The following is a 24,799-nucleotide window of genomic DNA, read 5'->3' as shown; positions in this document are numbered from 1 at the left end:
TTGTGCTATGACCACTTCCCTGGGGAGCCTGTTCCAGTGCCCAACCACCCTCTGGGTGAAGAACCTTTTTTTAACATCTAACCTAAACCTCCCCTGACACAACTTCAGGCTATTCCCTTGGGTCCTGTCGCTGGTCACCACAGAGAAGAGATCAGTGCCTGTCCCTCCTCTTCCTCTCTGCATGGTACTGATTGTGCCAGGTGTCCATATGCCATATAGAGCGTAGATGCATTTTGATTTCTTGACAGTAAGGACCCCAACTTCTGTTTCAAAGGCAATCTGTTATTTATTGTCATTCATGTGTTCATAACTCCTGCTCCATGGGCTGTGGGTACACCTCTGAGTCCAGATGAGCTTCTTATCATCCCTCCTTTTCTTTTTTACTATTGCCCAGGCCTAGCTCAGTCCTGCGGAATATTGTCTGAGCTACAGTCCCATGTCAGTGTGAGACTCAGCTGCTTGTCTCTGGCCAGTGTAGTCTATTTTATTTTCGTTATTATATTAGCCTTTTCCCTTCTGTTTTTCCATCTAAATTCTCCGCCTGAGTTTGAGATGTCATGCAGGGAAGAAAAAGAGAATCTCTTGCTTCAGGCGACATTACGCAGCCAATAAAATTGGGACTTTTCTAGGGTTAATGTTCTGTAAAATCTAAGGTGATAAGATTTGGGAGTGAAGGAAATACTTCAAAGTATTCCTGTTAAGGAAGTTTAACTTCCGAACCATTTGAATTGCTTAAGCATCAGACAGCTTTTCTTTCATATGCATTGTTCACACAACAGTGCAAATCCACATCTATCTATCCAGACATAATCACCACCATCTTGGAATGCCATTGCCTTCTTTTAAGCCATAAGAGCAACTGCATTAGTAATGAAGTAGTCCAATTTTTGTTTTCATACTTGTTTTTCCCAACAACTCTGAGTGTTTGAAACCTACTTACATTATAACATCTATTGAAGTATTTAACAAAGTATGATAAGGAGTAGAAGGAAAACTATTTTATTTCCATTTTTATTAGCAGATTATTGCTTGGGAGCCTATAAGTACACTAATGCTGAGTAATGTGCCTAACAGATGTAAATATTTTCAAAAGGGGTTGGAATGATGGTCACACATTTTAGAAAATTTTTAATTCTAGGTTGTATGAAAACTATATTTATCTCTTCCTCTTCCATGCAAATATATATTTCTATAGCTTTATTTTTATTTTTATGAAAATTCATATAAGATACACAGAAAGCTAAGATGTTTCAAAATGATACGAAACAATTATTTGGAAGCCAAACACTGAAAATGTGATGATGGAACTGTATATTAAAAAGAAATCTTTCCCAAAATATTTTACATATTTTCAAGCTGTACACATTGCTTTCTAAAATTTAGCAATGGAACTGTATTTCAAAGTCAGTGTTCCATCTACAGTTATAGACTAGAACAGCAGAAGAGGAGTGAGGTTCCCATATGAGTCTGCTGAATCCACATAGAATGTTTTTTTTCCTTCACACACAGCAAAGAAAGTGAAAATCAAGCATGAGAATGTTCAGGTCCTGACTATTCTTTCTGCAGAAATCTGGTGGTATTTCAAGTTTTAATATAAAAGATTTCAGTGTCTAATTCTCACTTAATTTGGGATTTATTGGTAACCAAACCCAAACACCTCTAAATAAACAGCATGGGCTGTTGTATAAATGTTTTATACGTTTCCAAAATGTTTTATACATTTTCTATAAGACAAACTAAGTCAATGAATGTCTGCTATTCTTGAAATATGTCTACTTAAAGGAACAATCAGGTAAAGGGAAATAGTGTTTCTCCTCAGACTCCCAACTGAGGCTAAAAGCTCTATTTTTCCCATTATACTACTGACACTGAGGATCTCTGACCTCTGACTGCAGTAAACTGGGAGAGGGGCTTGCAGAGAATATCTCTGTGTCTGAGAACAAATGGAGAATATCCAACATGACAAACACTAGCCAAGCATCTGGAAATATCTGTGTATTCCACACAGCAGAGCTTGGGGTAACTCACTGAACTGGCTGACAGAGGCATGGATATACTACAATCTGCAGCTGTGTAAGAAGTAGTTGTTGTACAAAGGTGACTCTGCACCCGCCTGGATTTAGTGGTTACCAACAGCAAGCCAGCATGTGTCAGCAGTTATCATCACCTCCCTGTACTTGGAATATCAAATAACCACAGTATTGCAGACATGGCTGAGGGCAACCAAATGCTTCCTCTTCCCTGATAATTGCTGTAGCAAACAAAACATAGCTGATGATGTCCCAGTCCATGAAATGTGGTAGGTAGAAGACTCTGTGGCAGCAAGAAAAAAACCTGTAAGATATGAAGCAACATGGGAGTCCCTTGAGAGGAGAATTAGAAAGCACTCATTTCAGTGAAGGTGATGATAGCCCAGAAAAATGTGCAAGGATATAAAATAAGGGATGATAAAAGAAAAGGACAGGAGTAACAAAACAATCGGAATGCAAGACAGACACAAATCACATACAAGCTCCTATTTATCTCTCTGATCTGAGGACAAATAAAGAATTTGAAGTGCTGCCAAAGCTACCTTTGTTTACACATAAACACTGATAAGAATTTAGTTGCCTTCCACTCTTTCCCACACCCTTCTTTTTAATATACTGGATACAAAAAGTTAGTAATTAGGAGACTAGAAAGAAGAGAGGAAAAACTGTCCTTTTCTGTGGTTTCCCTAGTTGCCACTAGTACATTCACTTTAAATTACTTTTCAAAATTGAATGTACTAGTGGCAAATTTTATAAAGGGAAGAGAAACCACAGAAAAGGACAAAGTATGCTTATTAGGAATCTGAAAGCAAAGTGCATTCAAAAAAGTTCAAGTTAATGTCTCACTGCAAGGAAGCACCAACAAAATTACCAGCACTGAGGGGATTGAGGGAAAGAAAGTTTGTGTATTTTCAATACAGAAAAAGAAGCAAACAATGTCAGAAAGAGGTAATATTTTAGAGTAGCTGCTACCCCAGCTACAGCCAGTAAGTATTGGGAACAGCTTGCTTCCTTTTTTATCAGCTGTATTAGCTATTATAATAAAAGATACAGCTTCCCCATACAAACCTCGTCTTTCCTGAAGTTGCTGAGGATGGCTTACTTTGCTGCCTAGATGGGAGGTTTCACTCTCTTCCCTCGTGCCCTCCTCTTTCTCCACCTCTGACACTCTTTTAACCTTTCTCTAAGTTGATACAACTCAATAACCTGGCAGAAAACTAAACACAAAAAAAAGGCTAGCTTAGTTGTTGAGTTGAATCGGTTTATTGAACAATCAGATAACTAAAGCAGATGGAGCAAGAGTGAGGGCATATAACCTACAGGTAAAGGGGCTGTTGGGAAGCTAGGAGCAACAGGACTTTCTGGTTTTTGAAGCAGACATATGATGTAACTTTGTTTTTATATCCTTAGACCACTACAATTACAATAAAAGTAGTGACCTAATAAACTTGACAAAGATATATCACAGTTAAAAAAAAACCCATACGTGAAATTTGTTAGGTGACTCCTGTGAGACATATGTTTCGGATTACGAGCTTTCCTGAGTCAATGTAAGAAAATACGTTTTCAAATATTTGGTGCAGAATGGAAGTTGCAGTAATTTGCACGAAAGAGGAAAGATAATCGGAAAAGCATAAGCCTTCAAGAAGAGACTTTTCCTTGAAGCCTTCGAGCTTTTTGAAGACAGGTAAGGAACAACAGACCACGGAATTAGATTCACTGCAGAAGCAGTCATACTTAGAATAAAAATCAGAGAACAACACGTGTAGGTTTCAACAGCTGCAGTTTAAACAGAGGCATAATTTATAACTCTAGTTTTGCAACTGAGATCCATGGTTAGAGATCTTAGTAGGGGTGGTTTCAGTGGAGAAGAAAAGAATAGAGCAGATAGTTCATAAATATAAAGGGCAAGTAACACACAATGAGACATGACATTAAGATGAAAAGTCATAACAACAAATTTGACTCTCCAGGATTATGGGAAAATGGAGAATTAAGATGGGCTGTGATCACAGACACCAGAAGCCCATTCCCATCATCACCTTTAGACTACGCGATCATATGGATCATCTCACTGATACAACTGTCAAAACACATGCATTGCCACAAATGCAAGACCAGGTAGAGAAGCAAGTAGCTTGAGGGAAACCACGAGAATGTTCCCTTCAGTAGTACAATCTTGATTAGCTATGCTGAAATTGGGGTGATGCAAAGCCAAAATTCTGGTGGGATCAATGGTCTAAACTGGTACAAACTGCCCTGTGCTGCCAGAAGAGGCAATTTTATGCCCTTTCTCCATGGTGATCCTTCACCCAGCACAGACCTTTTATGTAGTTGTGCAGTGAATCAGGACATGTTACTGATGCAGCCAAAAGTTATGGGAAGAAGGCAGCAAAAGGGAAGAAGTGTTTAACCCAGCACTACTTCTGAGGGAAAAGGTATCTTGGGCCATGGTTTGATACAGTCAATCCAGCTTTAAAACTCCTGGTGGCAGATCAAAAATGATAAGGTTCTATGATACAAAGCACTGTTCCAATACAAACTCACTCTGCAGCCTGAATTTGTTTAAAACAAAGCCCAAAACGGAAGAATTAACTCTACGCTGGTGAATTTTATGCTAATTAGACCTCTCTTCTCTTACAGTTGGTATAACTGCAGCATAAGAGTAGAAAACCATTGTCAACTTTGCATTTTGTGCCCTGACCTAATTTAGTTCCAGTGTAACAGTGGCCTCGCATCTCACCCAGATCAGGTTGGTCCTGTTGAGTGACTCAGTGGCGCACAAACATAATATTAAAGTTCAGAGACCTGTGTCCTCTTTGCACTCTGGTCAACAATCTCAGTACACGGGGACAGGTTCCATTTTCATTTGTAAGAGGCCACAGTAAAGGGTGATTATGATGTTTTTACTGTAACCTTGTTCTTCTTGCTCCAATCCACAGTTCTGATGGTTTGTCAGAATCTTTCATTAGGTTATGTTTAAAACCGAGTCACAATCTGAGTGGTCGACATTATTCAAGGACATCTTAAGTTAAAGATTTTGTAAAACTCATTTTGGCAGCTGTTACTGTCAATATCTAAAATGGCATTTCTGTGCAATATCAGGTATTTTGCAGGGTGCTATTTACCAGCGCTCTTCTGCAAGGATGGAGCACCCTTAAGTTCTGAGTGAGGGACCAGAACTTCCCACAAGTTCTGCAAAATCTATCTTAAAATTTTTAAAGTAGCTGCTGCTCGTTCTTGTAATTTGATTGCGAGTTAGGTAACAGTTCTTTTATTCTCCTCACACCTACCACAGGCAAAGAATGTATTGAGAATTTCAGCTGTCGCTGGCACAGAAACGTTTGCGCCTGGCTGGCCTGGCTGCAAGGAAATATGAGAACACAACCTAATTACACCCAGAAAAGTAGCCCAAGTGTGCAATGAAAACACACGTTGTAGGTAGGGGTTTTTTCGGGTTTTTGGTTTTGGGGTCTTTTTGTGTGTATGTGTAGACAGGGGAGGGTGGTGGTGGTGGGTTTCTATGTTTGGTTTGGTTTTTTTTTTACATTTGAGGTTCATACTTAGAAAATGTGGCTCTCTGGCTGTCAAGCGAGAATAACTGCTTTTCTCGTTTTACAGGGATGATTTGAGGACAAAGGTCTCACAAGTGCTGCTTACTTCGAGTTAAGAATTTGGAAAGCCATTCAGAACTTCGGCAGGGGATTGTCCTTTCTCCACGGAGCATGAACGGCAACGCTCCCACTCGCTAGAATGGAGCTGAGGGGCACGAGGCAAATTATGGAAGCAGAGAGAGAAACCAAAGCGCTCTACTTCGATCCCTCGAGGGGGACAGGGCGCACGAAGCGCCAAAGGGGCGCTGGGCTGTGCAGAACGCGGGGTCCCGCAGGCACCGGCCGTCACAAACACGACAGCCCGACGGCTCCCTCTCCCCCAGCCCCACGCCGCGCAGGCGCAGGGGCACGGCCGCCGCCGCGGCGCTTGCGCGGTGGTGCCGCGGCCCGGCGGGCGCGCTCGGTGCCGCGGGGTCGGGCCCCGGCGGGAGGCGGCGCTGCCGCCGCGCTCGGCCCGCCCGGCCCCACACAAAGGGACGCGGCTCCCGCCCACACCGCATGGCGGCGGTGCCGCCCCCGCGGGGCTAGGCCAGGGCGGGCCCGGCCCCTTCCCTCTCTCCCTCCCCCCTGCCGGCCTCTCCCGCCCGTGGCCGGGAGGAGCGGCGCGGGCCCCAGCGCAGCCCCGCCATGCCGCCCGCGGGCCGTCGCGTTCCGTGCCGCCCACCGCGCTGCCACTGCCGCCGCCGCCGCCCGGCGCGGCTCCTCCTGCCCGCGCTGCTGCTGCTGGCGGCTCTGGGCGGCGGCGAGGCCGCGCTGCCCCCGGGCTGCAAGTACGACGGGCGCCCCAAGAGCGCCGGCAAAGCGGCGGCCGGCGGCCCCGTGGAGGTGAAGGTGGTTTGCAGCAACCTGGAGCTCGCCCAGGTCCTGCCTCCCGAGGCGCTGCCCAACCGCACGGTCACCCTGTGAGTACCGTCCCCGCGTGGGGGTGGGGGCGGCCTCGGGGCGACGTGGACGGGGCGGGGATGCGGGCTGAGGTACTGCGGGGTGAGGTGGGGCGGGACTGGAGGCGCGGGTCACCCCCCTCTGCCGCTGGAGAAAGGCCCTGGAGCGGATGTGCTTTTCATGTGTTCCCTTAGTTTCCCAGGATGGTGATTTTAGATGGGGTGAAGCGTCCCGTAACTCACCGGAGGGGCGGGACCGTCCCGCAGAGGCGCTAACGCCCCATAGAACAGCATCCCCACGCTCCCCCGCATCTCTCAGTAGGCGTGCTGGTTTTGTGTTGAGGCAAACCTGTCCTACCCATTTGAATAATAAGTTTCAAACACGATGCGCGATTTACTCCGAAGTACGAAATGGATTTGCAAGTCGTTTTCCTTCGTGAGAGATTAACCGGTCACTCTAGCAAAGAAGTTCATAAAGTGGTTTTTGTTGGAAGGGAGCTTTAACGATCATATGGTCCAACACCCCTGACGTGGGCAAGGATCATCATCGGCACTGGATCACATTGATCCTAGAAGTGGAACCCAGCGGCAAGTGCCGTCAAGTAGTAGACAAAGAGTCGATGAAAAGAAACTGAATTATGGGGTCTAGCTCAACATATTTATCTGCTTAAGTGGAAAATAGGCTTGAAAGATCTATTAGTAATCCAACATTTAAAAAGTACAGAATGTATGTAGTTCTGTCATGAGAACAACAATCTGTCTGCCCCTTTTGTGAACTTTGACAGCACCAAAACACCAAGGAAGGGCTTCCTTCAGGAAGCCTTACTGAGGTGAGGACCCAGCAGATGCTTGGACCTGGACCTATAAGAAAAGGGAAAGCCAAAAAAAAGCTTAAGTAGTAGTCCTCACTTGGCAATCTGGGAGGGTTCAGAGAATATTTGTAAATTACTTGTGAGAAGTGACCATAAATGTTCCTATATCAAGTTTCTAAAGTAGAAAACCAAGTAAAAAGTAGAAAGTAATGGCTGTTTGAGCAACAAATATATTTTAGTCTTTGTTAGCTTCAAGTGCTTTGTGGCTGATTAAATGTTAAAAATATGGTATTATCCATAAAAACTTTGATAAAGTTATCAAATATTGTTGATATGCTGAAGTTGACTGTGGGGATCATTTGGTTCAAAGAACTGAATTGCTGATTTAAAAAACTTGAAGCTCTGATTGCTGTGAAAGACAAGCAGATATAAAACACAGCAACCTTGCTGTGAGTGGATATTTTTTCATAATTACAGTGACAGAAGAATTTGGAAGGTCTTTCATCTTGTTTTCATACTCCAATATCTAGTGTGTATATAGAGCATATCTACATATGCTGATTATTTGCTTTCGATTAACTGGCCTTTGAAGTTCATAGTAACTTCTAAAACATTTAGTTTTCCGTTTTGAACTTTTTAGTAGATGTAGCAAGAAACTATATTTTTTCATTGTTATTTGTAGTAAATATTATAACTGTTGATATAATGTAATGAACACTTTGAAATTTTGCTTAAATATAAGGCAGGGAGTGTTAAATCAGTGGTCCTGCTTTTTCTAAGAGAGTGGACACTAACTGTTGTGTTCAGGTTTAGAATCTTTTGAGTTTGTTGACTCTTGAGGCATGACTTTCTATATCTGAGTGTTTTGTTGTGGTTTGGTTGGGTTTTGGTTTTTGGTTGTTTTTTTTTTTTTTTTAATTTTTTAATTTTATTTTTTTTATTATTACCAAATCCATCTTAACCTCGATAGAAAGTGTTGGTGATTTATGGGGTTTGTTGCCAAGTGCCAGTTCACTAACATCATGATTAGTAGTGGCTTGGTTAATCGTTATTTAATCTTTTGCCAAAAATTACTTTTTTCTTCCAAGCTGGTACTTAGAATTGCAGCACTTGATGGATAGTGGAAGGTTGTCTGATTAGAGTCAAACTGCCTTGAGTTATCTTGAATCTTGATTCTTGTGGGATTCTTCTATTAAGATAACTACTAGTTCTATTATATCTTTTTGTGTTAGTCGATCACTTCAGAGATAAATAGCTGAAAATAGATCACCGTGTAGGTCAGCTGCATTTTAATTCAGTTTTCTTTTATGTTGACTCTTTATTTTGCACAAACCAATTTTAAATAGAAGGATCTGTATAGTTTTATATAATTTCTTATTTTTTGAGTGAGCTTGGAATGATGCAAATGAAGTGATTTATATGCATTTTAGAAATCGTGATTTAATCCTTATCATTGGTCAGACTCTTAGACTTCCAGCAGATCAACTACTGTGCATTTAGCATTTACAATTTCTTTTTCCCCAGAGATATGTTTTTGAGGACAAGTCTCTAAAAAGTGAGGAAATGAGAGAACTGCTAGAAATTAGGATAAATGAGTAGCATCTGAGGATGCAGGCCAGCTTCTTTCCTTCTTGCACACCATTGTAGTTAGTGGTCAGCAATGATATTGAGAAGTTGGGCAAGGTCACTTAACTTAGGAAATGCCCTGGCCTGTGTTTGCCACAAAACATGTTATTGTACCAGAAATTTGGGCCAATATTATAGAATACAGTTATTAGAATTACAATTCAGAAAAAATATCTTAACTTGATTTCAATTGATAAGAGGCAAAATAAAGGAAACACTAGAAGAGGAGTATTCAAGTACGGAGAGATATTTATGGGAGATTAAGTAATGTTTATGATTTCTGGCAGTATGGTAAATTGAAATTCCTTTAGAATCCAGGTAGAACTAGCTGTTGCTTTACTAGGCAGAGTAGGTCAAATTCCAAGGTGAATTCAAGTTTAGTTATAGCTAGGGAAGGGACTTTTTCCTAGCCTTATATAATAACAACTGATGGGGATGCAAATGAAGGGTGTATCTACATGAACACCATAGATGACTTTGACCTTTGTAGTTTAACCAGCCAGATGAGATGCTTTTGGTGTGAAGATACGTTCACCCAGTGTTGTTAACTCTGTACTTTGACACGCTCTGAGTTTCAGTAGATGCTGAAGCCATTGCCATGATGCGCATTTAGGTAAGGAATGCCTTGTACTCTTGAGACAGAAGCTGAGATAAGATATCCATTGTTTCTTGTCCTGTTTCTTGATGGAAGCTCAAATGATGATGCCATAACTTTTTGGATATTAGCCATTACTTTGTTCTTTGGAAAAGAATGTGTAATTCCACTGAAGACAAGCCTTTGAAGTTGTGATACTTGTTATTCGTTGAGAAGTTTTAGTTACCCATTATGTATATGCTATTGGAATAGGAGTCTAAATAAACACAGAAAAAACATATATTTAGTAAAGAATTGTGTTTCTGAATCAGGAGACTTAATGATCTACAAACAACTTTGCTTAACCACATATCGCTATAGGAACCTAGGAGTATCAGTGTTTGCACTTAAAAAAGTGTTAGGATTTACAAACCAGAGCACTGACTTGGATTTGTGTTCAGAGCTGTTCAAAGACACACTTAACTGAGTTGCTGTTGGGAAACATCTTAAAATGTTACAGTTTGTGTTCGGTTCCTAAATAAAATCACATAAAACTGCATTCATTAAGCGTCTCAAATGCATACTTAACTTGGCTTTCCAAATATCTTTGCAGCTTTTCCATTTGTAACACAAATTCAAAATTTCAAAAAGTTTCAAAGGAAAATGTCACTCTCATTGTAGGAAGCCGCTTGTATCGCAATTTGGGACTACATTGTAACTACCTGAGTCACGTAATGTAAATGTCTTCTGTGGAAGTTTCATTCTTCTTTTAAAGTACATTTCTGTTGCTAACTCAGTGGTACTCTTGACAGCTGTTGGGTTTCTTTTTTGATTTTTGTGGTTTTTTTTTTTTTTTGTTTTTTTTTTTTTTTTTTTTTTTTGTTGTTGTTGTTTGATTTGTTTTGGTTTTGTTTTTTTTTAGAATAGTCAATTTTAGGCTGTTTAAGTGGTCAGTACTAATAACTTGGGCAGTGGTAACATTTTTTGAAGGTACAAAGTGCTAATAACTCCCATTAAAGCTGAAAATTTTCTTTGACTGGTGGACATGTAGGCTATGCAAAATGCACTGTACTTGTGAACACGTGGCAGTACAGAAGCAGTACTGGAGAATTATTGTAGCCACAATGTAGTAATTCACAGTACATGTACATACCTTTTTACTAGTGACATCCAACTCTTCAAAGTCATTAGAATGTTTCATTTTCTCGTAGGCTTGTGTTCTAGTAGAACTATTCAGTATATATCTGTCAGAACTTGTGTGGCTTCCCTTGTTGAGAAGATAACCATATTAAAAATCACATTTGTGCTTTTCTGTATGTACTTTTCCAACGCTGATTCATTGCTGTTATTACAGGATATTGGGTACATACAGTATTCTCTTATCGTGTGCACTTTTGTGTCTATTTGAACACTGCAAGAAAATTCTGAAGTCACAATTTGAACAGCGTTTTCTTCTAAATTACCATATTTAGTTCCATCTGAATAACTATTCAGCTTTGGAAGACAGCATGTTATGTTGTTTATATGTATCCACTGGGATACACAGTCAAGTTTGAATAGTGTTCTCTTATTTCATGTAGTGTTCTCTTATTTCATGGCTTTAACACACGTGTTGGGTTGTAATTGGTAATAGTCTTCATGCAATAATGATTGTATCAATTCATACTGTTTTTTTTTTCCAAAAAACTATTCTATATAAGCATTTTTAGGTGCTTAGGTGTCTTAGGTGCCTTTTACAATGAGATTTTCATACTTTTGATTAAATACATGAGGTAATTAGAAATATGGCTTCTGTACCATAGATACAACAAGCTTGGGGTTCAGATTTTGCATCAGAGCTACGTATTGTTTCCTGGTGAGTTGGAAATAAGGGAGGTGGAGAGAGATAAGTTCTGCAAAATTCTGGAGAGCAAATTTAAATTTTTGTAATGGAAAAAATTATTTTTTTAAATTCTCTGAGCTACACTATTAATGTAAAATTGCCCAATACCTTTATTCCTATGAAGCTACCTATATAGCAATGTTCTTTAAGTGTTCATAAACCCTTCAGTGAGTATTTAATGTTCAATGTGTTATGCTGTATTTAGCCTCAGGAAGACAGATTTTATCTTCACAACTAATACTTTTTTCTTTTATTGTTGTCTTTTATTGATCAGTAGTACTCCTGGTTTTGTTTCAGTTTGGCAGAACTGCAAAATACTAAAACTTTTATTTAATGCCAAGGGTAAAAGAATTCAAACTAGAATTTGTGCTGGAGGGATGAAGAACAAATCACTACTTGTGTCTCATTTCAGAGGTCATTTTTGTAATTTAAAACAACTGTGGAGCTACAAGTTTAGATTTTTCATAATTTAATGGTTTATATGTGCAGGTTCATGGATTTGTCATTACTGCCTTATTTAGTCTGTATCATCACCATAATAGTCTATAATTTAATCTATTCAGTTTAAATGCTTTCTTTAATCCATGAAGATTAAAAACAGTTGAGCACTCCTTTTCATCAGTGATAATAAATTGTTTTAAATGTAAAAACTTCAGATAAAGTATGTTTTTGTGAGATAAATGATACATTTTAAATATTAATTATAATAAGTAGTTTACTGAATATCTTTAGTCCTTACACAGTAAATAGGTGAGAATTTTATTTTCACCTTTATATTTCACTGTTTGTGTGTTTAGCAGTGAAAACTGCAATGTCTTGTTGCCTTTAGAGTGTTTATATGGATTACTGCTTTGTGGTTCCACCTGCTGTAATGCCACAGGGCACGTCCAGTGGTGCAGTGCACTAATGTCTTTCAGATCTCCAGGCTGCCTTAGAGTGAGTGGGGTCCAGTGCACTGCAGTGCAGAGGTTCTAGGTCCCAAAGGAGCCAAGCTGCTTTGGTGGTGTGTGTGATCCAAGCTGGTCAGCCAGTTTTGGCAGGGCTGCAGAGTCATCACTTCTGGAGTAGGAACTTGACATTTTTGGTAAGATAGGCCAACTAAGAGCTCTTTGTGGGGAAAAAACCCAAACGTAATAAATGCAGATTGATTAAAGACATTTAAGAAATAGGCAGCTTAATTCCACTATTTCCATCTGAACACAAAGGCTTATTTCTGTCAGATACAAGAACTCGTTTTTGGCTAACCTGTGTTTTTATAGAGTACGTTTTACCTTGAAACTCAGATTTTTAAAAACATCCTGTCAAACATCCCAGACAACTGATTCTCGAACTTTTGTTTTAGGATAACAACCTCTGGTGTTAAAACGAATTTAAAGCAATTCTCAAAATTGTGTGTCGATGGGCTCATTAAAGTTTCTGTGGGTTGTAGTGAGGTGACCTTACAGCTCTGTGCTGGAGAAAGGAGGTTCCCTTCAACCCTCTCTTCCAGCTTCTGACACAGGGATGAGAAGCAAGGACACGATAGAGGAGATCTCTCCCTCTGATTGAGTAATGTTACATCTGCATCCAGCTGTCAGTAAAACTGTAGCCTAAACTGGAGCTGATGTTTGTACCTTCACCTCCCAGTCTCTCACTGTGTGGATGTTTGAGGGTTTTTTCCTCCCCTCCCTGGCTCAGTAATAGCCTTTGTCTGGCTCCATGCCTAGTCAGTTCAGGGAGTTAAACTATCCAAAAACTGTTTACTTCTGTAGGATTAGGATATAAATTTTTGTAAATGTATCTTTGTGTGCCAGCATCTGACAGGAAGTGCTTGTTAATGTGTCTAGACAAAGCACTTTCTAGAGAGCTGGTACACCTGATAGGAGGTGTAAATTCATGTGAGACTGGGTGTGACAGTGTATGCTATAATTAATACTTCTATGATATGACACATTGAATTTATTTGCCATAACAGCTAAAGTTAGGAGTGTTTGGCTAGGCATCCATGTGCAGTATTTCTTGTGAAGTGAGTTACACTCTTGGCATGTATGTATGGAGGTTTTCTGGGTTGGGCAAACATGCACTGAACTGCAAGTCAGTGGGAATCCTGAAAAGTATACAAGTGGTGGCTAAGTGGGAAACTCAGGAGGGAGCAGAAGGTAGTAAGACAGGATGGTTACTACAGAAAAAGTTGATCATCATCTCTTAAAATAATGCAGATGCTACAGATAAAAGCAGGGGAGAGAGAACTTGGAGGAAGCTTCCTAAAATGCAATGGTCACAAGGGTTAGAATACCTGTGCTTTTTGTTAGTTTTTAGAAACGGCAACTCAGAGTTAGTGTTGGAAGAAATTGGATGTTGCTGTGTCCTCTGAATTTTTTCTTAGGTAGGCTTTTGAACATGGGATAAGTATGAGAAAGAGAGGTTTGGTTGGTAAGGTTGTAATTTCACAATAATTTATTTTGAAAGTAATTTAATTTGCAGCAACATTGCTACTTATTCTTGCATTCTATTTTGCCCCTCAGTTCTGTGCTTTTTCTAAGATGATTATTATTTAGTACTTTTACATAGAAAAAGTTGCTGAATTGTTCCAGTGATTGACACTGTATTTCACTAGAAATAAATTTCTCTCCTTAAGAACAGTTTGTTTTTAATGAAAAGCAATAAATTAAGCATATGGCCACTAATATCAAGAAAAAACTTCTCTAATGGCAGTGCGTAGTGGTCATTGATGCTAGAGTAATGTAGGGATTGTGTAGGAAAACCAAAGGTTCCTCATTAGATTATATAAAGTTAGCACATTACCAGTTAAAAATTGAGCAATATAAATAGAGCTTTAATTCTGTAATTTCATTACTTGTGAGTGGTTTAGTTTACAATTTTAATATTGTTTAATATGCATTATAATGAAATAGCATAGGAAATCTTTTATCTCTTCCAAACTTCTGTTTTGCAAATATTTCATTGCTAAGCTTCCTCAATTATAATGCTTTTGTTGAATTGGAAAATACTGTCTCCTTTCATTAGGGGCTTTGGAAAGATTCATAGTTCTTTCACTGTGTAAAGTTTGGTGAAGTGTTTTCATTTCAGAGTTACTTTTAAGCAAGTACTGTTCATGTTCAGTTCAATCCATTACTATGTTGCTTTTGACACCTCTAACTCACTAGAAGGCAAAATACTAACTGTTGAAAAATATTGGGTTTATATCTGTGTTAAATCAGCTTGTACAAGATAAACTTTGAAAAATGTATTCCTTTTTGCATGTTCACAACTTTCAGCAGAAAGCATTTTTCTTCATTGCACAGATGGTTATTTTAGTCTGACTTGTACTGGTGGCCGCTTTCCCAGTCCTTAGATTATACAGTCATTGTGAAATGATCTGATTTATTTTCTATTTCCTGGCTCTCTGTTTGAATCTCTTAAAATGTGTTCTGGAAGCTACTTCAGCATTCAGCTAAAAGTTACGGTCTCCCAGTCTTCATACAGGCATCTTGATGGCCATTTTGACTACAGGTTAGGAGTGTTAATGGATATATGTGTTTTAATAATATCCACTGAAAGGATTCATATGTGAAGTTTGGAGATGCATTCTGAATTCCTGCCTCGTTGACTGCTGTCTTAGTGATGGTTGTTTTATAGCTGACTAGCCAAAATCATTTCATAGGACAAAACTTTTTCCACTTAGTGCTTACTTTCTTATTTTAATGGTAAAAACAGCTGTGATTTTTTTTTTCCTTCTATATAAAGAAGTTAGTACATCAACTTTAGTATCTATTGCTAAAATTCTTTGTAGTACAAGAGACAGACTTTGAGTTCGACTGCATTTATGTTTTGCAGGCTACCAACTGTGCATCTACTGCTAAAGGTCTCACCAATAAGTTAAGAGTCAGAGTTGTTTCTTTGCAGAGGTTTGCCAAAGTCTTCTGCTACTTTATGGAGCAAAATGGAAAAAGGGCTTTCTGATCCAAGCTATATTCAACAAAGAAACATTTCAGCAATGTTTCTGGAACAGGTGAAAAGCTGGGGGGAGTTTGGGGGTGTTTTTTGAGGGGGGTGTTATATTTTTTCTTGAGGTGCATTGTTTCAGACCACCTCTGTCTCTACAACTCTCCTGCTCAATCAAAGGAAGAGGGAGATCTGTTGTGTGAGGTGATTTGAGATGTCCATGATTCTTTCTTGAACCTACTTTTCAGCTGCTTGTTCTTCCAAGTTTTTTGTGTTAATTCCCATGACTGTGTTTTTTAACACAGGGACTAACATTGCCTGTGTTAATTCCAAATTTTAGTTTTCTGATATGTAAGGGTTGGACAAGCAAAATGCGTGTGTTCTAAGCAGGCATTGTTGATCATTTAAAAGAAAAGAAAAATCTGATATGGAGCAACAATGCCTTTGGGCTGTGGAAACACCTTCATGAAATCTTCAGATACATCATTTATATTGCAAAGTCATTTGTTAAAGAAGAGTTGAACAAGATAGGAATGAGTGGAGCTCTCATCTCAGTGGTAGCTCTCTACTGTTTTCTTTTTAAACTTCCTAAAGATAGAAAAGTTAGCATATTTTCAGAATTACTTGCCTCATAGGAAAAATTATAGTCTTAAACTAGTAACTTAGAATTATTATTGATCACAAATAACATCCTGTGTCTAAGTAGTACATAATAGTCCATATTTCACTGTACATTAATGCACAGAAACTGTGAAAGTGACTATAAAACATCTACTTTGAGGTGAATGCTTTATCATGTTTTGTCTTCTTATGCCACATCTCTTAATGCTTCAAATAATGTATAGACTAAATATATTAATAGCAAGTTCTAAACTGCATTTTTTTTAAGATTATACTTACAACATTTTTAAGTGTGATGAAGTGGTTTTGGTTATATGGTGTGTTGTAAAATCCATCATTTATTGTACTAAACCTTTATGGTTGAGCAACTAACAGCCTCTGCAGAGAAAATACTAAATCAGCCTGACTGTAATTTGTACATCATACTCAAGAGAGAAATTTACCTTGTGCACAGATATTCAAAGGCTTCTACTTTAGGCCTATTATTTTATAGGCAATGTCAGAAAACTAATTTTTTTTACAGAACTGTAACTTTTATTTAGTTTAAATTAAGTTCAGTCAGTTATATCTATTTTTGAAGTGGTTCTGGCTGCATTTTGAATAGCTTCTTTTTCTGTCAAAAGTACAGATAAATTAATCTTAAGATGAAGTAAACTATAACTAAGATACAAGTTACTTCAGTGCTACCAAGGCTTATAATTTGGTTGCTTGCGTTGATTTAGATGTTTTGTGAACCTCGTGGTTTGTTTTTTTAATTTCTCCATAAGTCTGAAATTGGTCTGTCTTTTCTTGCTGCTGATGTTATGCCTTATGTTCACTTTACATTAACTATTAATGATTTTTTATAAGCTCCTTCATTTATTTCTTTATATATTATTACTATTTTTCTTCCTGCATACATTTCTGAAACCAGGAAGGATGTTGAAATAAAGGTGTACTTGATTGGGTTTACTGAATTAATCCTCTACCTACTATTTTTACAGATAATACTTACTATTTAGGTTGAAACCTTTTCATCTTTGAGTAGAAGTGAGAGTAGTTTCAATCTGATTTTAGTGTTTCAGCTAAATTTTACTAGCTTTGCAGGCATTCCCATTAGTAGATGATAATTATTATTATTACCACCACACTTGCAGTCTTGCAAATGTGTCTCATGGTTTTCTGTTACATGTTGTACCTTCCTTGATGGAAAGATTCCTTGAAATACATATACATTTTTTAAGAGTACCCAGGCTTCCTTGGTTTGTATGTGTGTTTAAAAAAAAACCAACACTGTTTCGTTTGTTCAGTCATCTAAGTTATCACAGCTGCAGCCAAGGGGCAATTTTCTTATTTTCTTCCTGTAAGATAGCTTAATGTAGTTGACTACAGAACTATATTTTCACAAGAGCAATTGCTCTTAGCTGACACTCTAGTGCATGTCACAGGCATTATTGGCACATAAAATAGCAAATTCTCAGTATACTTTTAAGTATTTCTTTCCCCTCATAGTTTTCACCATTCCAGTGATCAGTCTTCACCTGGGATTGTGTAGCATACATACTATGTTGATCACACTTTGCAGTTGACATATAAATTTATATCTTGGAAGATTCCTTGGGTAAATGTGTAGTTTAACGTCTGTTGCTTGTGGAGCAGTGGGCACCAGAGATGACTTAAGATGACCCGCAGAAATAATGGGAGGAGAAGGAATGGGATCTCCTCCTTTTGGCATCAGAACTTGTTACCTTTGTTAATAATTTAAGATTGGCTTCAAATTCCCTCCATCAAACTGGAAATGGAAAGATTTTCAAGTGGTTTGTTCAGCTGTCGTGACTCTGTATGTGAGATGATAGAGTGACTCAAAGCCAGAGCTCTTAGAAATAAACGTGCCTGCACACTGTTTGTCTAAACCACAGAGGCTCGAGACAATCTTTGAGAAACCTGAAGAAGAAAACTACTTTGAGTAATATATGGTTGTGTCAAAATGATGCAGTTTTCTTGAATTACTTATGTATTTTAGTTTTTCTTATTCATAATGTGTTTTGAAGTATTAATCCTTGTCATTAGATGATGGTAAATTATAGGCATTGGAGGAAAGAGAGGTGTGGGGGTGTGTTTGGTTTATGGCTATTGTAAAGGATGTTTGAAAGATGTTGTAGACCAGAAAGAAATCTCATAGTGTCAGTTTTAGGTGCAGAAATAGTTATCCAGCCTGAAGATGTAATTGGTGTAAGTGAAGAAGTGCAGGGACATGTTGCATTTGCTGGATGCACTTGATAGAGGACCTGTCTGAAGTTGAAGTGACTGTAGCAGAAGCTGTGGCACAGTCTGACAGAGTGAATAAATTTCCAGGACAAGATGGTGCAACTGGAGAGCTTTTAGAAGAACTCAGGGATGAAGAAGTCATATGATGAATGTCTGAAGTCTTTCTTAGAATGAACTTGATTTTTGAGGACTGGAGGGATGACAAATGCTCATTTTTGTAAGTGCATCACCACCTACATGTTTCCAAGTCTGATGTTTGTGTTGAACAAATCAGTAGAATCTATAATAAATATATTGGCTACCTGGATAAAGATACAGGTACCATGTAAAATTTACATCATCTCTAATGGGAAGCTCTTCCCCACAAATCTTTGGAGTTCTTCAGAATCAGCAAAATATTTACAAGAATGATCCAGTATAATGAGACATAGATGCTTTTCTAGAAGGTGTGTCTCAGTCCCTTGCCAAAGGCATTTGATGAAAATACCCTGTCAGTCTTCAATGGAGGATCATTGTATCAGTAGTTAGCTTGCTAAAGGATATAAGAGAGTGTGGAAGTAAATGGTTCTCCTTCTCAGTGAAGGGGAGTCACTGAGACCTGTAATGCACAACTTATTTCTTAATGACCTGTAAAACTGTGAGTAAGGGGTTGATATAGTTGGGTGAGTTGATTGATGTAATAAGGATGAGGGTAGAACAAAGAATTTTGGAAGAAGTTTATGAAACTAATTGGGCAATAAAATGGCAGCAGCAGCACATTGTAGAAAAAAATGAAAAATGTATCAGGGTGAAAACAATTCTGTCTTAATATATAGGATGATCGGCACTGAGCTGACCAGGAATCTTAGATTCTTGGCACAAGTGATAAAGGCAGATCAGAGCAATTGTAAGAAACAGACATCATTATTCCACTATGTAGATTTGTGACTTGTCTGTGTGTTGAATACTGTTTCAATTCTGGTGGTCTTACCTCACAATTTTGAGTGTAATAAAGCTGGAAAGAGCTCAGAAATGCTTAAGGTGGCACAAATGACTTTTGTGTGAAGAATAACTAAGTAAAGCATGGGGTTTACATCTGTAAGGAGACATTTAGTTTTCTACATAATAATGCTAAAGAGAAGGTTAGGAAGGGATTGATTACACGTGGTAGAGAGGGTAGGTAGGGATTGATTACTGCGTGTTTCACTGTAAGAATTGAGGAACATCAAATAAAGCTGTCAGAAGGCGTTTTCAAAACGAGTGAGATGAGGCATTCTTTATGGCATGGAGCATTGTACTGCGAAGCCTTTTGTAAGGAGTGTTGCAGATACCAACAGAGAAATATGTAGCTCTATAGAAAGCAGGTCCTTCTAAGTAAGGAAACATCAAGCTATGCAAAGGATTTCCTACCTTGAGGATAATTTGCATCTGCTGACTGGCTGTGCTTGGAGGATAGGGTGCTTGGCTAGATGGGCCTGATCCAGTTATTTCAATGAAAGAGGAAATTCACAGTTATGTGGTCCTTAGAGAGAAGAAAGGATAGATAGGAATGCTTGCTGAGCTTATTTGCAGATGTTTTAAAAAGATTACATTGAGGAGTAGGATGAAAGTGTGAAGAATGGCTGGGAAAGGTGGCACAACCTGGGAGAAGTGAGTGTGTGTGTGTGGCTGGAAGTGGCAGTGGAGGAAATTGGAAACAGGCATGTGCTGCCTGGTTCGGAAAACCAAAATGGGTACAGAAAAGAAGAACGTTGAATGTACAGATTTGTTCTTTAATACTTAATTTTCTACTACACCAATTGGGTTTTTCCATTAGAATAATCCTAGACTGGTATGTTTATTTCAGATATTAAATATGTAAGCTTGCATGGTACTTAGGACATATAACATAGAAAATCCTCTTTTTCTCATTGGTAATGTTTAAGCAGTGCTGTTGTATACACCTCAAGACAATGAGCTAGGCATTGTAGTTTGATATACAGGCTGCTAAACAAAAATATTTATGCCAGAAGTGTTAGCTGCAGCAAATAATTTTGTTACCATACTTATAATATATTGTTCTTGTCTCTTTTTGTTTACAGGATTTTGAGTAACAATAAAATAACAGAGTTGAAGAATGGCTCCTTCTCTGGATTACACCTTCTTGAAAGATTGTAAGTACTTCTTAAAAAGCTATTTTCACTTTAAAAATTAAGTGATATACTGTTTAGGTTTCATTAATAATTCTGAGAACAAAATGTCTTAAGGGACATCAAGATAAAGAACATATATTTCTTTGTGATTGAAGAGTTAACATAGTTAAGCGTTCTCTTTATGAATGGCATGTAACAGCAAAAAGGGATTATCTCACCTGCAGGTGAGAGGGCAGCTTCAGTGGGAAGTTCACTGGAATGCTATGACGAATGGATTTGCTTTGTTGTTGGTGGTTTTGTAATACAAAAGCTTATATTATTAAAAAAATTACTTCTTTAATTTCTTTTCTTATGAAGTGTCAAACCCTTTGTCGAACAGTTGCAAAGTATATCTGTAGGGGAAGCGGATGTATTAGAGCCTCTAAAAGAGGCTAGATTTATGTTGTTTGTTGTTGACATATATTTTAAAAGTTTTAGTGCTTACTTCACAACTTTGGTATATACCAAATGTATGGGGGGCAGGAGTGAGTTTGATGGGAGTAGCTTCTTGGATATCTTTTGCTTCCTGTTTTCACTTTCCCTTTCAGATGATATATTGCCTATGGGATAAGAAGCAGCATTGTAGCTTCTGTTACAGTCAGCTTTTTTCCAGCTGGTAGAAGGTCAGGATTGGCAGGTTGATCTACCTGGGAGCAGGCATAAACTTTAGAGATAAGGGTTTTTCTAGGCCATTTGACTGGGAAAGTAGCCAGTTTCATAATCATCTCACAGCATCTAGGAAGAGTTCCAAACGACTTTTGACTTCAGGGGATTAAAAGTATTTTATTCTTCCTCTAAAACTTCAGGGCTCCAATCCCAGTCACCTGACCTAAATAAATTCAAACACTTCCACTACTTCCTCTCCCACGTACCAGAAGAAAGATTTGTCTTTGCACTGGCAGATGAGCTTTATTGGAGAAGTAAGCTGTTGTGCCAAAGAAGCCAGGCTATCAGCAGTGATGGCATTTGCTTAGGTAATAAAGGCATCTGCTGACAGTTGTTATTTGTTGAAACTCATTACAATTTTCAGACAGGAAATACTTGAAACTCTAGTTAGATTGAGATGATAATTTACATTTTCTCCATGAGTCCAAATCCTAATTTTCTTTAAAATCATAGAAATGTGGCTTTCTTCCATTTAACTCCTGTAATTTGTAAGGTTTTTTTAATATATTTTGTAAGGGGTTTTTTTTAGGTTATTTTAGTATCTTCTTTCATGAAAAGGCAAAGACATCAGGAAGGCATCATTTTTGGAGCATTTAAAGTGAGCTGGGATAGCAGTAATTTAGAAGGTATGATGGTCTCATCTGAATGAGAACTCTTTTTATATGCACTGCTGTAGGAGTTAGTGCATCAACAAAGGATAAATAATGGCCAGGTGTCTTCATCGTAAACGGAGGGAGAAATTGTGTGATACACTAGTTATTAATGATTATTTTTTTTTGTATGTGTAAGACTTATTTAAAAGCAATAGGTATTTAGCCGTAGTAAAAGTAAACTTTTCTGCCCTAAGTGCTCTTGGACAGAAACTACTATTTTACCTAAAATAATTTTTCAAACTTAAATGGATAATGAAGAGTAAAAGGAAAATTAGTTGAAAGCCACAGAAACTATTTTAAACATTCACATTATGTTGAACATAACTCAGTTTCAAATGGTTTTCCTTAATTTTCATTGTGATAACTAACAAGCCTTGAAAATTGCACTTTTTTTACAGTTTCTTGCTTATTTTTATTTTTTTCTTGTTACTCATACTTCGCATTGTTTCCTTATGAGTGTTTTCTTTCTTTGTAGATAAGTTCTTTTCCCCACGTTTAATTTATGAGATGAAATGGAGATAACAGAAATAAATTCAGTCAGCATTTAAATAGTTAATTCCGACAGTATCATTGTCATTTAACATTACTGATTACTAGGGGAGCAATTTTATATGCATTTCATTTATGTTTGTTCCTTTTTTGTGATGTTGTACTTGACAGCAAAAATATTTGCCATTTCTCTTTAGTGGTTTTCAGGTAGACTTTAGATGTATTGATATATTTAACTAAGGCCTCTGAAAAAGTAAATTAAATGAATGTCAGGAACATGTATCTGCATAATAATTGATTGAATTTTAATCAATAATCACAACTTCATAATTCATCTGGTAATGTACTAAACTTGTTTAGTTCTTGGACATTTTAATAAAAATTTGCATTTTTTAAAATGGTTTCTGTTATTTTATCAATTTTTCAGGTAAACTTGGGTATATGGTATCTACAACTGGCAAGTTCTTGCACTTTAGGTTATCGCTTTACTCAAATGTGATATCTCTTGACTTTATCCCCGTCTGACAATTCTTCACTGTTACTATTGAAAGGGAGAGATTGTTTTATTTGTTGCTTGTATGTACCAAAACTGTGAGGAAGTACATTAAAAATGGTGGCCCCAAGTAGCAATTTCAAATCTATTTGTTAATAATTTTGTTCGTATATGTTAACTTATGAAAGTTTGAATTTGTTAATCCATTATTTTGTGAAGAGGTGGATAAGCCTACCAAAATAAGAGTTTTATTTTACTGGAGGGTGAAAATGTACCGGTTTAAAGGTAAACCGGCAGGGAAAATGAACCCAACTCAAAAGAGAGATTATAAGTCAGAATAACAATTTAATAAAATAATACAATAAGTACGATTATACAGACAAACAATTGGTTTTAACCCACAAAACCCAAATGTATAACCCAGCACCCTGGGGCATGAACAGAGTGGTGTTCTTTGGGCCCCCTGAGTCCAAAGTAAAAGGAGAGGGGAAAACCTGTTGGTGAGAGTGCTGTTGCAGTCTGGTCGAGGATGGCGGTTGCAGTCTGGTTGAAAAGTGGTGGTTGCAGTCTGGTTGAGAGCCGTGGTCTGCAGTCTTCCTCTGGATCCCACGAGTGCTTAAAAAAGTCCCAAGACTCCAAGATTATATATTCTCCAGTTCAGGCAGGAATGCCCAGTACTTCCCTAGGGCAGGGAGTTCCACAATGGGTGTGAGGACAGGAGCACCCTCCTATCTCACAGGCCTCTTAACACCTAGTTTATAGCCTGAGGAGTCAGGCTGCTCTGGGCAGAGGGTTTAAATAGTCTATTGATACCAGTTTCTGGGAAATGGCATGGAAGGCTATAGAATACACAGTTTTGGGTTACACCCATACAGTGATGAACTGGTCCCAGCTGTTCTAACTAGGACAGAAATGTTCGTTAATTATAGTAGGAAATGACTATGCTATGTCTATATCTACTTTTGCAGGAAAGAAAGCATGCAAATAATAGTAATCAGGTCAAAGACTTTAACTGTGCTAAGTGGTAATAAAAGTGTCTGTACAAAAATATGCTAAATATTTAATGTCCAGTGACATTGTTATGCTATATTTTGATATTAGTTCAAAATTCAACAAGGCAGATGCAGGGTCCTGCACGCATTCACAAGTACAGGCATGGGGCCAACCTGCTGTAAAGCAGCTCTCCAGAGAAGGACCTGGGGATCCTGCTGGACAACAAGGTGTTCATGAGCCAGCAGTGTGTCCTTGTGACCAAGAGGGCCAGTGGTATCCTGGGGTGCATTAGGAAGAGCATTGCCAGCAGGTCCTGCCCCCCTGCTCAGCCCTAGTGAGGTGCACCTGGAGTGCTGTGTCCAGTTCTGAGCTCCTCAGTACAAGAAAGACATGGAGCTCCTGGAGAAGGTTCACTGGAGGGGTATGAACGTGATTAAGAGACTGGAGCATCTTTGGTACAAGGAAAGGCTGAAGAAGCTGGGCCTGTTCAGTCTCATGAAGAGACAACTGAGAGGGAACCTCATCAATGTCTATCAATATCTGAAGGGAGGGTGCCAAGAGGATGGATCCAGGCTCTTCTTGGTGGTGCCAAGCAATGGGACAAGAGGCAATGGGTAGAAACTGATGTACAAGAAGTTCCACCTGAATATGAAAAGGGGTTTCTTTACTGTGCAGGTGACCATGCACTGGAACAGACTGCCCAGAGTCTCTCTCACTGGAGACATTCAAGAACCATCTGGATGCAATCCTGGGCAATGTGCTCTGGGATGACCCTGCAGGGAGGTTGGACCAGATGACCCACTGTGGTGCTTTCCAACCTTACCCATTCTGTGGTTCTGTGAAACAAAAAAATTGAGTCATGAACCTCTGTTGTATTTGCCTGCGTAAAATCTACACCCTATAGAGATGTGGGAAGGATTGGCTGATTTTTGTGTAATGTAAAATCTATTTCTGCAACTTCTTACTTTGTCTTCTTGCCTCACTTCCCTTTTGAAAAGGCATTCCATTATAGGAAGAGTCCATGGTAGCTCATACCTTTCCTGTTTGACATTGATTTTCAAATTGTGTTAAGGAAGAAAAGATAATATATCCAATGGTAGTTGAGAAAGCTAAATAATGTATACATGTTGGTATGTGTATATAT

At 38.5% G+C, this 24,799-nt stretch overlaps 1 protein-coding gene and 1 long non-coding RNA gene across 2 annotated transcripts in view; one reads left to right on the top strand and one right to left on the bottom strand.

Moving 5' to 3' along the window:
* Positions 1-1,038: 1,038 nt before the first annotated feature.
* On the bottom strand, positions 1,039-5,894 carry LOC120322917. The gene is made up of 3 exons (XR_005562884.1): positions 5,691-5,894; positions 3,099-3,247; positions 1,039-2,334 (listed from the first exon to the last, which is right to left on the bottom strand). It is a non-coding gene; the product is annotated as an uncharacterized LOC120322917 (long non-coding RNA).
* Positions 5,895-6,271: 377 nt separating this feature from the next.
* Positions 6,272-24,799, top strand: part of ADGRA3 (adhesion G protein-coupled receptor A3) — a 55,939-nt gene continuing 37,411 nt past the window's right edge. The window contains exons 1-2 of the mRNA XM_027713793.2: positions 6,272-6,546; positions 20,272-20,343. Of these exons, the coding sequence (XP_027569594.1) occupies positions 6,272-6,546; positions 20,272-20,343 (347 nt within the window). The remainder of the gene's footprint in view (positions 6,547-20,271; positions 20,344-24,799) is intronic.

Source organism: Pipra filicauda, unplaced genomic scaffold (assembly GCF_003945595.2).
Source record: "Pipra filicauda isolate LSUMZ 115617 unplaced genomic scaffold, ASM394559v2 scaffold169_size1572857_pilon, whole genome shotgun sequence".
NCBI classification, from domain to species: domain Eukaryota; kingdom Metazoa; phylum Chordata; class Aves; order Passeriformes; family Pipridae; genus Pipra; species Pipra filicauda.
This window is presented reverse-complemented; position numbering and strand designations above follow the sequence as displayed.